General features: G+C 36.6%; 1 protein-coding gene across 1 annotated transcript in view; it reads right to left on the bottom strand.

Annotated features, from left to right (window-relative positions):
• Positions 1 to 14,872, bottom strand: part of DPH5 (diphthamide biosynthesis 5) — a 28,545-nt gene that overhangs the window by 13,372 nt on the left and 301 nt on the right. Inside the window, exons 2-4 of the mRNA XM_004689728.2 lie at positions 14,703 to 14,861; positions 9,113 to 9,237; positions 2,890 to 2,998 (exon numbers count right to left, since the gene is read on the bottom strand). Of these exons, the coding sequence (XP_004689785.1) occupies positions 2,890 to 2,998; positions 9,113 to 9,237; positions 14,703 to 14,837 (369 nt within the window). The 5' untranslated portion in view covers positions 14,838 to 14,861. The remainder of the gene's footprint in view (positions 1 to 2,889; positions 2,999 to 9,112; positions 9,238 to 14,702; positions 14,862 to 14,872) is intronic.

Here is a 14,872-nt window from a genome sequence, read left to right as displayed (position 1 = left end):
TTTCTGCTTTATACTTGTAAGGGAATGTAAGTCATTTATTATCACGGAAGTTTTTAAATTTTCTTCCAAAATAGAAATCATGGTATAGGAAGGCAATCATGATTAAACTGCCAGAAACTTGTGCAGAAATGTTAAACTTCAAGAATTCAAGAAAAGTAGGAACTTGTCTTCTGTGTTTCATGAAAAATCCTCGATGTTTCATTATTAGGAATATTTAAGTACAATCAATTTGCCTGGCTCTACCAAAAAAAGGGATTTTTTTTTTTTGGTTAGAAAAATCCCCAAAATAGAAATAATGTATTAGGTATAGCTGATATTTAGGAATTTCAAATAAATGATTTTCAAGTATTCATGTTTAAATCTAATATTTAATTGTTTAAAATCTTAAAATTTACTTGATAAATTTTGAGCATATAATATATCTTGATCAAGGTAACCGTAGCCTGAAATTGGAAAGTAAATTAGCTTTTTAGCGTCTAAGCTTATCGGATAGCAAAGCTTATATAGTTTAGAATGTCTCATACTTTTTAGTGACAAATCTTTTTTTCCAAATGAATTCTTAAACAGAACATTAATAGCATTAAAGATAATAATTAGGCTCCTTGGGGATTTAAATCTTTGTTGCTTAGTGTTAATTACTTCATTATATGCAGAATCCCTAAAGCATCTTCATAAATCATGGGGCAGTTCGAAGCCACTGATCTTCACAGTACTCTTCCCTCCCCTCCCCTCTATCACTATAGTTAAGAAAAATAAAATGCAGAGTTAGGCCTCTTTGTTACTGCCTAAACAATAAGTAAAACCACACCTTTTAATTTGGAATTGAATTCTAAACCTTGCCCATGATAATTTTCCTTACCAAGTCTATCCAGCCCATTTTTTATACCCCCCCTCCAAATCTTTTAAATCTTGTATTAATTTCTGTATAGCTAAAATTTCTGTGGTCTGTGTATCTTCATTCCTGTGTGTATATGTGTAGAAGGCTTTGCAGACATCCAAAATGCTTTCATGATGCTTCTTTAACTGTTCAGTTCTCTGTTAGGATGTCTATTGTGCCTTGCCCATCTAGCAAAGTTTTTATAATTGATTTTTTAAACCTTTACATTTTATTAACAGATAATTGATATAATATTCATCACTTTCAAGTGTATATTCAAAAACTTAATAAATTTTCCAAGTTGGATAACCATCATAAAATCCAGTTTAGAATACATCTTAAAACTCTCCATGATGTTTTAGAAAACAACTAAAACGGTAAGATATTCAGTAGTGGCCAATAGTTTTAAAAAATTATGCCCATCTCTAAGTTAGGAATTTGACATTACTACTCTTTCACCCAATGTAAAGATGTTGGAATGCATATACTGTTCAGGTCTGTCATAGGAGCTGAAGTAGTTCAATCACTTGATGGCTGTTTTTGAACTTATGTGAGAGTTCTTTCCTAGAAATGACAAATGTCTTTGGAAAGTGGTGCTCATTCCCCTTTTTAAAAAGTGAGCCAAGAGAATATGGCAAAGTAGCTTATTAACAATCTGCATTTAGCAAGCATACTTCTGGGAACTAACATCTACTTTTCTAATTCTGTCATGTTAAAAGACAATAAAGTTCTTTAACTTTCTAAGAAATGTTTTCTCTCTTTAGGTTGGTCATCCTCAAAGTGTGGCACTTACACCAGGATACCAGTAACTTCAGTATTATCTGAGAATTTGTTAGAAATGCAATTTCTCAGACCCCCTCAATCCAGATCTACTACATCAGTAAGTCTGATGATAAGGCCCAGTGATCTCTTTTACCAGCCTACAGGTGATTCTGATAAGTAAGTTCTAGAGTCTAGAATCCAATGCTGTAGGATTTTTTTTTTTTTTTAAGATTTTATTTATTTATGCTTACAGGCCAGAGGTGTAGTGGGTGAAAGGATTCACCAGTGGCAGACTGGGGAGCAGAACAGTCAGATATACTGAAATACATGCTGAGGGGAGCAGCGGGCAGGTCAGGAGAGGACTGCCATGCCATGTGGGTCACCTCTCTTGCTGGGCATTGAGCTCGTGCTGTGGTGGCTTCGGAGAGCTTCATAATGCAGAGCTTTAACCCAATGTGCCACCTGGGAGAGCCTGCTGTAGGATTTTTTGCCCCATAAACATTAGTCCAAATAGTTAAAAGAAAAAGACCAGCTATTATCAGGAAGGATCACCAAAGTTGTTGCATTATGCAGGCTATTAAAGCCATATATAGAATGGTTATTTTTTAATGTCTTTGATCTTAGAAAAGTATACAAAAGAAGTTAATAATTATCTCCTCCTTCTAATATTTGAATAACTTAGGTGGCACAAGAAGTACTTTCACAGGGATGTCTCAATGCAGACAGAACCTAGGAAGGAGCTTCTTGTTTTCTCCCAGGTCATCTTACATATAGATCAGAGAATAGAACCAAGACAGGGAAACAATGTTTTGTGGCTACTTAGAGAAATCCCACATGACATAAAGAGATAGCTAAATATATTTTAAAACAGTGTATATCAATGTGGGTATGCTCTTAAGCGCTTATCTGGAATCTGCCAATTCTCACAGCAAAATCTCTTTCAAATGCCTCCAACCATTCCCACATGAGAACAACTGCATTCTACTCTTGATTAGTAGAGATCAGGGAGTTAAAGGCTCACTTTCTCTGGATATAATATTAAATCTTCTCCAGCCAAAAGTCAATGCTCTATTTCAATGATTGGAAGTAGGGAATATACTGTTTAATAGGAAAAAATATTTAAAAATTTAGTATTAAAAAACAGTACACATTAGTGTACCAGTATAGTATAAAATACTGATGCCTTATAATTAATGAAGCATAATAAAAGCTAAATACCATTTTAAAAACACATTTTATTGAAATATTACCTGTAAACCGCAGCAGCCTATAGCATTCATTATGGAAGCATTGTGAATAACTCGGTAAGGGATTCCCAGCTTTGCTGCTCTCAGAATAAGATCACTGTGTGTTGTAGCCCTAGAATAGAAAAAGACCAGGTATGAGTAAAGCGACCAGCACAGATTTTTTTAAGACAGTAAAGTTTAATATTTCATGACTTCAAGTTAATCAAAAGGCCAAGAGTGTTTGGCCTCAAATCTGAATGCCTGTATGGGCTGTCATCTGGGCTTTGGCAAGAAAAATCTAAATCTACATGTGTCCTTCCCGATGCTGAACTGCTCCTGTACAATTCTTAAAGTAGCTATGGCAGTTAGAGACAAAAAAGGGGGACATTTTACTTGCCTTCTTATCCTGTTAATACTTACAAAGAAATGCATGGAGTAGAAGCTCAACAACTTGATTCTTGAGCAGCAATTCTCAAACATTTTTGTTTGAGGTCCCTCTAAACTCTTAAAATGGCTAAAGTTCTAAATTCTAGCACACCTAGACCCGCTCCTTGACTTCTGCTCTGTTTTGAAGGTTTTGTCTTTATACTTTGAAATACAAAGGAGAATACAGACTATTTTAATAACCTGTCAATCATTGTAATGTTAAATCCAATAGAATCCTGATCGGACTTTACATCTACCTAGTAATCACCTCATGTGTACATATTTTTAGTCTGGTTACACGTAAGTGTAACGGTTATGTGTGTATGTGTGAGCCTAGTCAGCTTGTACCCTTTCCTTATTTTTAAAGATCAATCTAATGATTATAATTAGATTGGGGTAGAGAGAAAGTAGATGAAAATATAAATATGGATACTGCGAAATGTAATCACACATTCATTTAGAACTTCCTTATTAAAGGCTTTTTTTCCCCTCCTGATGAAAACTCCAGGCTCTACTGGGGAAAGCTACATTAGCATGTTTAAGAAACTACATACAAACAAGCAGGACCTGTCAACTGGTCAATGCATACCAAGTAGCAAGATCAAGGCCTTTACCCCCCATGAGGCAGTCAGAAACAGATTAACAAATGCCCACCAGGGAAGTCTGTTTTTAATCACATACATAAAATAAAAAGTAGTATGAAAAACAATCATTAATTTGATTTTGAGTAAGCTTTTAAAAAAGAATGATTGTCAGCTCTAAAGAGTATTTTTAGCATGACCTTTAGTAGAATTTCACTATTTAACACTAAGAGAAGGAAAATGAATTAGTTACTTGTGAGTTTTGTAAACAAACAAGCAGGTAAAAAATAGCAGGTTGAAAACTGCATCTCTCCTTACAAGTTCATTTAAGATGACCAGATGCAGTCGGTATATTGAAGATTTAATCACCTTGCAAAATTATTTGAATTTCTGAAACTACCATAAATGTTATTTATTTTAAATAAGTCCCTCAAATTTCTGCTATAAAAATTGTCATAAAACTGGTACTTTATCATCATAACTACCTAGATTATACTGCTTCATGAAAAAAGAAGAAAGTGGTTTGAAACAAAGCTTTAAATCTTTACCTGCAGCATTCTTTCCAGTGAGCAGCTCTGAAAATGTTTTATTTATGGTGATTGGAAAAGTGTGTGGTTTGAAGATGGATGGATTACTTTTTCTGGGTAAGTGGCTCACTCCAAACTCAAACTCAAACACAAATTCTCTCTCTCTCTCTCTCTCTCTCTCTCTCTCTCTCTCTCACACACACACACACACACACACACACACACAATTTTGGATAGAGCTACATGGCCAGAAATAGTAACACATTTGTCTTAATCATAAGCTTTAACTTGACATTGCTTTGAAGGCAATTTCAAAAAAGGGGATTCAAAAATGTTTTGACCAATGCATTCAATAAAAATGAAGTACATAAAGATGATTGGTTTGAATGTATAAAATTTGATGTTTACTTAAAATTTGATTTTATAACATTAGCTTGTGGCTCAAAGTACCACCACATTTGATAGAGGTAGTGATCTGGAAATTCTTTAATATTTTCAGTGATTTATGGTGAAATGGATATTCTCATGAATTACTGGGAGCACTGTAAATTGATACAGTTTTAAGGAAAAAGCATGAGCAAAAATGTAGAGGATCAATACTGCAGGGCAACGTTGGGCAATTTGACCCTAGCATAGTCAAAAAAAAAAAAAAACAATTAAAGTAAAAAATAGATAACATTAAAAATTGTCACAAAAATTCACTGAAGAATTTTGAGGAAGTAGTTAATACCATCAAGGTATTTTCTTTAGACCTGTTTCTCACTGACATGAAATTATCCTTTCATCCTGGCCCCCTAGCCTTAGTTAGGTCAAGCCCATCATCTCCAACATTAAACTCTTCCTAGACTCTGTTCAGGCACCAAAGCCTTCATAGAGTCAACTTCCATTAATTCCACTATGTCTTTACATTCACACACACACTTTTATAAACTCATCTTATACTCAAATGTTCCCCAGTAGATCCAAGTTAGCCACTCCTTCCTGAAACATTCTCTTTTGTTGGCTTCTGTGATACTACTAACTCACTAGCTTTTCCTTCTCTATGATGTGTGATAGACCATGGGAAGTCAGTTCTACAGATTGATCCTAGAAGATCTCCTCCCATACTCTTTCCCCCACTTCTCTCCTAGAGAGGTTGTGTCCATCCCGCTGACTTTAAATACTATTATTTATATGATGATGACTTCTAAAGTCCTGTATCCAGGTTAACACCCCACTTTCCTTGAGCTCCAGTCTCAGATAATGAGTAGCCCACTTTACAACCCAAAGTTCAAACATCCAGATCTAATTTTGCTCCCCTCAATCTTTTTCCCTACTGGTTTTTGTCCATTCAAGAAGTGGCACCATCATTCAAACTCAATTGTACATTTCCCCTGCTATCCAAAAATATAATGTTCCAGGCCCTCCCTGGTGTCACAACGAGTAAGGACACAGCACTGCCAGCTAGATGCAGCCGCTTCAGTGCGTATTTGATCCCCGGCACGAGAGGTGACCCACATGGCACAGCAGAACTCTCCTGACCCACCCGCTGCTCCCCTCAGCAGTGCACTTCGTCAGTTGGCCTGTTCTGCTCCCAACTCTGTCTCTGGTGAATATCTCACTGCCCCTACAACTCTGGCTTGTACCCCATTTCTGTATGCTTAAATAAACAAATCTTTAAAAAATATATATAATGTTCCAATTTAGTTAAGTTAGTGTTGGGGGTCTGGAGACAATCAATAATTCTTTCATATAAAATAATACTATGTATCCCTCTCTCCCCCAAATTGCCTATCAAATCATAGCAGTAGGGGTGTTCTATTTGGGATAGTAGAGCACATCTTCTATAATCTACACTGAGGCAGAGTGCTGGCATACTTCTTTCCTTTATCTCATAGGAGTTGGCCACTCTTCCCTTTTTGGCTACTATGTATATGCTGATATTCTTACTAACTTTTCCAGTTTGTGGTTTGTTTTTTTTTTTTCTCTTTTGCAAGAGCTGCTCTTGCTTCCTTATAATCAATGCATCCAAGCATGTGATTCTGAACTCTTTTAAGTCCTCCAAAAGACCTCCCTGGTAGCACAAAGGGTTAAGTCTTACCATGAGTTCGATCCCCAGCCAGGAGCTGACCTCTCCTTTCTCTCCTGCTGCTTCCCTTCAGCAATATATTCCAGTCAATCCACCTGTTCTGTTCCCACTTTGTCTCTGGTGAATCCTCTCACCCACCATACCTCTGGCCTGTACCCCAGTTCTTGTACGCATAAATAAATGCATATTTTTTAAAACCCTTCAAAGGCTTAGCTTTGTACTTCAAACAAAATCTGCATTCTCTCCAAGGCCTGCAATAGTTGGTCTCCTGCCTCCATCTTTAACTCTTTCTCCAGTCCTCCTCTCCCTCACTCACTATGCTTCAGCAAGTGTGGTCTTTTATTTCTTTAAAGACATTCTTGCATCTCCCTCTGCCTAAAATGCTGTTTGCTACTGCTATGACTCTCTACATGAGTAAGTATTCTCATTCTTTTCTACCTTTTTTTTCCATACAGGACAATCAAAAATTTTAACTTATTATTATTTTATTAAATTGTCAGTCTCCCTTACTAAACTTTAAACTCCAGGTTTTATTACCTAATCCCCACCACAAAGGAGTAACCTTTCATGAGGTAGCTGTCCCAAAGATATTTGTTTAATGAGTAAGTGTCAATCCAAGATTTGCCTGGCTTTCCTTCCTTCATTGTGACCTCAGGAAAATATTCAACAACTCTTTCAATTAAAATATAGCTGACATCTACTAATGCCAAGTATTATGAAAGATACTATGGAGTCTGAAAAAAAAATACTATGAAGAACAGAATGAATCTAAAGAATAGATGTACCCATTTATTTAAAAAATGCACCATAGGGAGGGCAAACTGGTTGGTGGAAGCAGGTTCTGATACAGGGGTGGCAGGTTAGAAGCGCAGGTTGGATAGTATTTTTCCTATCTACCCACTTTCTCATTTTGAATCCAGGTAAGAATTTCATACTATGATTTTACAAATATTGAATTTGAGCACAGTATAGTGGAGTTCAAAGTTTGTAGTCTGACTAGGCAAAATGGCTACTAGATAGAACTAGGGTGTATGTGATATTAAGACCTTGCATTAGGCAGGAAGAGAGCAGCTAGAGCGAAATGAGAAACACTGACTAAAAGAAGCCAATAGCAGAATTTCTCAAAGTAGCTGTGGTGAAAGGCCAACATCCCTTTAACTTGTCATGGAACAATAGATTTACAGAACTGCAGTAAAAAATAAAATAGCAGCTTTCTGCCAACCTATGTCTATATAGGTGCCTCTTTTTTTTTCTTTCTCCTTTTCTTAATAATCCTATCCTTTTAAAATGTACCAAAAAAAAAAAAAAGAAGAAAGAAAAGAAAAGAAAAAGAAAATAATGCAAAATAGAAGCTCCAAATTACTGGATTCAGCAGAGAAAAATTTACGTTTTAAAATACTGACATAAATGTTTCTAAATGCCTACTCTCCATTTCTGTAGTTCCCATGTCACAGACAAATGAAAATGTGCGCACTGGCAGTGGTCTGCAAACTTCATTCCAGGCAGTGTTGGTTCATTGTACTCCATCAGCAACTGGATGCCAGAAAGTCATAGAGGGCTCTGGAGTTACAAGTGTAGATCCATGAAAAAATTGTGACACTAGCAGCCAGGAAGTTTGGTGGGCTCAAAAAGTGTCCCTTTAGAAAACACGGGACTTTAGCAGAAGTTGGTGAAGTATGAGAAAATCCTTTAAGATACGTCCTATATGGGAGTTGTCATTACTTTTTTTTTTTTTTTTTTTTTTACTATTTTCTGGCGAAAAAATGGATAGTAAACACTGCTAGTTTGATGAAGTCATACTTTTTCTAAAAACAAGGTCAGAGACTAAAACGGATTATTTAGGTATCTAAAGTGCATGATTATCCAATATCATCTGTAACTAAGAGTGCTAATGACACACCCCTGGCACCTCATATTGAAATAAATCACTTTTTGACAGACACATGCTCATGTTAACTCCTTTCTTTTGAAAAACATCCTTGGTGGTGGGCTCAGAGTGATTTAATTGTCCTTATGCTCCTTAAATCTGTGACATAAATCTTGGGTCACCAGCTGGAGACAAAGAACTCTTCTGTTTAGTTTGACATTAGAGATTGATGATGCTTGACTAGACAAGTAGAGCCCATCTTTTTAGTAATGCAGAAGAACAAAGCTCCCAGTGGATATAAGAAATTGAAATCTGAGGCTTGACAAGGAAAGAACAGCAATATTGCTAAATATTAGATGATTAAAAAGGGGGGGAAAAAGCTTTGGAAAAAAATGGCAGAACATGCTTACAATTGGTAAACATCTGCTAAATAAATGGTAGGTATGAGTCTTGATAAAGCAATACATCTCTTTAACAGTGACATACTAATGAATTTGATGCAAGTGATCTAAAAGAATAGCTGAAGCAATGATACAAACTTTAGAGATGACTCGATAATCAAGTTAAGTGATACATAAGACACTATCCTTACCAATCAGATTTTCTTCATTAATTTCCAAGATTGTCAGTCAAACAAAACTTTACAAGGTACAAGGAGTCTAAATGAACAGAATCTTCTTATCCGGCTCTTGCAGGTAAAGGTTTTATATGTAACAGTATGATTTTTATTGAGTAAAAAAGGAAATGAGTAAATCTCAAAATATCAGCTTTGACTTACCCAAATGGGTCACCAACCACAAGGAACGCAACATCAATAATATCAGCATCCTTTAAAATATTATCTGCTTCTTGTTCCACTTCCTCTCTATCAGCAATAATCAATTTTTTTCCATAAAACTCTTCCTATAGATTTAAGTGCAAGATCAAAATGAAATAGCAGGTGATTATTTCAAAACACACACATACACACACACAGCATTGTTTGGAGCTGGTGTAACTCTTGGCAATCATCCAAACAGATCACTGAATTCAACTCATCAATGAGCTAGCACTCTATATCATGCTGCAATTAAACTCTGTCTTTGGGGCTATCTTAATATCCCAGGAGGAGGTAGACCTCCTCACATCTGAGGCTTTTTGCATTTTAAATTTATCTTTAATTTTGGGCCTAACAGACCAGGCAGAAGATTGTAGAATGAACAGAGAAAATAATGCATGCATGAGCTTTACTTTAAAAACACAGAATACAGAATACATATATTAAATAATTATAATGCCCATGGCAGTTTGGGTTTTGACACATTTTCCATAGGAAAATCTACAGGACCCTGGCTAAGAAAAAAAAAAGGTAACTTTAGTGAAAATAATAGAAAATAAAGATAGCTGTTTATAGAATTTGCATTCTTATGTAAGTATGTGGAAGACAAATTTAAAACTGTATTTCCTAGATCCTGCTAAAAATTTCCTAGATCCTGCTAAAAAGGCAAAGTAACAGAGAAAAGAATAGCACTGAAAATGCACAGGAAGTCTCTACACATACTGCTTTGTGAACTAATCCCCTGAAGCTCAACTTTAAAGAAGAAATGCAGGAGGCTGACTATAAGCAGAGCAGCAGCATGTAAGTAAGGAGTGGGGGTTAGTGTGGGCTATGTGATAGAAGTTACAAGCTACTGTGTGGGACCTAGAAGCTTCTAACTGATTTCCTGCAGAATAATTCGAATACGTAAAAGTGCATGAAGGCAAAGACAAATAATAATGTTCCTTATATACCAAGAAGCTTGTTTGAATCATAAGGATTATGTTATAAGGATTGCTGTAATAATAGGAGACTATCTGGCACTTACCATTTGTCAAGCAAATGAGTGAATCAACAAATGATTAGGATAAAGGCTGTAGTTCTAAATCTGGCAACTATTTCTTAAAACTTAACTAGAGTCTGTCCTGGATCTCAACCTTTTCTCAGCATATCTTCTTGAAGATACGTTCCAAAAGTTTCCAAGGACAATGATTCTATAGACAATAAAGTGTCTTTGCTTTTACCATATATGTATTTTCTTAATCATTAAATATATTTTTCTTCATATGTATGTGAACATATCTAAATGTTTCCTTCAGTTAAGGAAACGATGTATTTTTTCTGAACTTCTAACATTTTTGAACTTGTAAATTTCTTTATTTATTTTTACATACAAAAACTGGGGTATAGGGCAGAGGTGAAGGAGGGGGAAGAGGTGAGAGTATTCATCAGAAACAGAGTGTAGCAGAATAAGCAGATCTACTGAAATACTGTGTGGGGAGCAGCAGGCAAAACAGGAGAGGTCTGCCTTGCTCTGTAGGTCAGCTCATGGTTGGGGATAGAACTGAGCCACAGTGGGTGGCAATAGCTTGATAACCCTGTGTCACCAGTGAGACCCAACAGGTAACATTTCTTAAAGATCAATAAGCAGGCCCTCCCTGGTGGTGCAACGGGTTAGGATGCAGCACTACAAGCTGGCAGCAGCACTTCTGTGCCAGTTTGACCCCCAGCCCTTCCCGCTGTTCTCCTCAGCAGTATACTTCATCTGTCTGCCTGTTTTGCTCCTGGTTCTGTCTCTGGTGAATCCTCTCACCGCCCCTGCACCTCTGGCCTGCACCATAGTTCTGTATGCTTAAGAAAATAAGTCTTAAAAAAAAAAAAAAGAGATCAATAAGCACATGCTTCTAGTTGAATGCTAGCAATAATTTTACCTCATTGTTTTATAAATGGTATAACAGAAAGCCCTACCCTAAAAATGTACATCATACATCATTCCAGATCTAATTTATCACTTCATCCTAATGTAAGACCCATTTCATCATCTAATTAGACAATAGCATGTTTAGTCAAAGATCGCACCACAAATACTCCAATATAATCCAAAAGCTAATCTTCTTAATATTTTTGTTTTTTAAAAAAGGAAGAGATAGCAAAAGCAGTAAGAGACTTCTAATACATTGTTTTTAATTTCCCCACTTGTTCACTCACTCAAAAAATACTTCTTCTGTACAATCACAATGCCAAACTCTATTCTTGATATTGGAAAAAAGGTAAATGAGATTTCATGGCCCCTGCCCTGTGAAGCATAGTGTCCAGAAGGGAATTAATTGTCATAATACATCTGTTATAAGATTATCAAACATAGTAAGGAACAGGCACGGAAAATTAAAGAAGAAGACAAACACACCATTTAACAAGTGATATAAAATTTATACTGTATATTATCCAGTAGTTGATTGCCAATCAGTTTTTATACAATCTTGGTCCTAATTTCCATTCATGAACATGATGGTAAAACTCATTTTATTTTTTTTTAAAGATTTATTTATTTATTCATACAGAACTGGTGTACAGGCCAGACAGGGTTCACCAGAGACAAAGTAGGGAGTAGAACAGGCAGATCAACGAAGTACACTGCTGAGGGGAGCAGCGGGCGGGCCAAGAGAGGTCTGCTGCGCCATGTGGTCACCTCAGGGGCAGGTGGGGATTGAACTCATGCGGAAGTGGCTTTTGCTTCTTAGTGCTGTGCTTTAACCCGCTGCACCACCAGGGAGGGCCAAAACTCATTCTATTTTAATTCAACAGGTTTTATACATGGGAGAAAGGAAAAAGTTAAAATTACTTTTGGATATTTCTGGAAGGATATACAAAAAATTACTACTGACTGCCTCCTGGAAGGAGAATTGAGGTAGAAATATTTCAAGGTATGTACCTTTTAGATCTTTTGAATTTCAAATCTTTGATGTATTAGAAAGGTAAAGGGTAAAGGGTCAAAGTAATATGTGGCAATAAATGAGAAAATAAATTCTTTTTAAAAAAACCATGAACACTTAATCAAGGAACATAGAAATAAGCTTACAAAGGGAACTGAGAAAAATGGAATAGTAATAATAAAATTTGTTTCAAGCTAGTGTCAAAGACGTAAAACAGTCTTTTGGAGTTCTAGACTACTAAATAATTATTCAATAGGCAAATAGTTCAGAGAACTGGATACTTCCAGTTATAGATTTACTATCTATAAGTGTTTGAGCCATGAGTAGAATGAAGATAATAAAAGTGAACTTCTTTTTTTTAATTTGGATAAAGAGAAACAGAATAATAACTATGGGGGGAAAAGGTCTTAAAAAAGCAAGACTTCAGGGCCCTCTCTAGTGGCGCAGCGGGTTAAAGCACAGCCCTAAGAAGCTAAAGCTACTTCAGCATGAGTTTGATCCCCGCCCAGGAGGTGACCCGCATGGGAGAGGTGACCCTCAGCAGTGGACATCATCAGTCTGCCTGTTCTGCTCCCCACTCTGTCTCTGGTGAATCCTCTCACTACCCCTGCACCTCTGGCCTGTACCCCAGTTCTGTATGTATAAATAAATAAATCTTAAAAAAAAGAAAAAAAGAAGACTTCAAGATGGACAGTTTGTACTGAATATGGTGTCAGACTGAAGGAAGAAGGGAATTAAAATAAACACAAAGCAAAATGAATACTTGCGAGTAATGTTCCTGATGAAGGGAGAAAGTTTAAGGCACTAGCCTTAAACGGGAAGAGAACCTCAGATTAGTTTTCAAAAAATTGTTTAGCCTTTAAAGGTTTTCTGGTATTTCCCTATTTACAAATATTCAGGCCTCACTATATAATGATTTTCATGCTTCATTTGCACTCCTCTTATGCAAGGATAATGTTCTGGGCTGTCCTCTCTCTGAGGTCCCTCATGAGTCTCCACTTCTACTCCATAGTAGAAAGCCAGTCAGGCAAATTCAGTGATTCACTCACTTCAAGCTTAAAACTGTTCTCATTCAGGAATTTTTCCACCCACAAAACTACATGTAGAGGCAACTATAGGCTCCCTCACTCCTTCCTTTGCTGGCTGCTGGTTCTGACTGGAAGATAATGGCAGTCAGCAGGTGGTTTTTTTTCCCCCCACTATAGGTCACTTTTTTGTTCCAGTGAGACTCAGAAATATAAATAAAATGAAGGAAGATAGTGAGGGACCACCGTAGGGTAGGAGGAGGGAGGGAGGCAGGAAGGAAAGAAGAAAAGCAGGCAGGAAGTGGTTCAAGAAAGTGGCTTTGCGATTTTATTGGATAATATAAACTTTTATTTATACCTTAATTTATTCCAAAAATGATTCATTAAGATGAGCTGCTGTTGTATCGCAAGCTGCTCAGGGAGGAACACGAACTAAAGACTAGTATGCAAATTACAGATAGTAGAGACTGAAGGAATTTTGTGATAGAGCAGGATCCAGAATAGTCCATTTTGCTCGAATCCTACCTTCTCTGTAGTTCTCTGATTTTGTGAAGCTATTATCTTCTCTAAGAATACAGAGCTTCAAAACAATTTAATTCTCTTAAGAATACAGAGTGGTGAACCTCAAATCAGGACAGCCTTGCCTCTATCACTCATTCCCTATATGACCTTGGGCAAGTTTCATTATGTCTATAAAATGGGGGCCACAGTTTAAAAGCAATAATCATGTTGTACATACAAAGCATTTAAACCAGTATATATAGTAAGTACTGTAGAAATAGTAATACTTATCATCGTGGAGGAATAGATATTCTAGCATCTTAGCAAAGTACACATAATTTACCTGTAGGTAAAGTTGGGCCCAGCTAGTTCCTGACTGTCTAATAATGTTTATGGAAAACATAAAAATACTTTTAAAACTTATAGTAATTAAAGTTAACATTTCCTGATACTTAAAATGTTAAGCACTTTAAAATAAGTCATCTTAATATTAGACACAACTTCCATTTTGATGCATGGCAAAATCAAGAAGTAGTTCTTAAATTTACTCAAACCTTTAATGAGTCTGCTAAATGTCTCATACACTAACAATCTTAAAGTTATTAAGTCCCAGGTTCACTTGACATACAAATGTAGGAGTATAAGCCTTACTGGAAGATGTTTATTCAAAGGTAAGACCTGTCTGGATATGATGCAGACAGAAAGGAGATTATCATTCCCTATGGAAACACTTCAAAGGGAGAAGCTTTCAGCTTGGTTTCTGAATATATAACCAACTCATTAAGGCTGTGTCAGCAGCTCATTAGCACTCAACTCAGAAAGGATTTCTTGGTTATCTCATGAAATAAGGGATTTTGAGAACAATCCCCAGGAGCGTAAAGTAACTTTCCCATTTACCAGAAAAGCCGCAAAATTAGACTTGTAAAGACAAAGCGCTTTCATTTTCCCATTCACTTGGTATATGATTTCCAACCTTGTACCCGCTCAGATCCTTAATGAGCAGGATGGGATTTACACGTCTTGAACTGGCAGGTCGGAAAATTCCGTTCAACTCAGTGTAATGAAAATCGGCCGTCAGGAAGTTCTGGAAGCCACAGACCCTTCAGCACCTACCAGGACTTCCTTCCCTACAGTGAGGATTGAGGTATAGGCTTCCAGGTACACTCGGTCGCAGCGTCTGACAGCTTCCAGGCCCTTGACAGTGATATCCTTGGCATCTCCCAGGCCCAAGCCGATCAGGTAAAGCATTTCAAAGTCCGGGGGTCAGGGAGACTGCAAAATGA

Source organism: Condylura cristata, unplaced genomic scaffold (assembly GCF_000260355.1).
Source record: "Condylura cristata isolate star-nosed mole 26May11 unplaced genomic scaffold, ConCri1.0 scaffold00026, whole genome shotgun sequence".
Classification (NCBI taxonomy): domain Eukaryota; kingdom Metazoa; phylum Chordata; class Mammalia; order Eulipotyphla; family Talpidae; genus Condylura; species Condylura cristata.
This window is presented reverse-complemented; position numbering and strand designations above follow the sequence as displayed.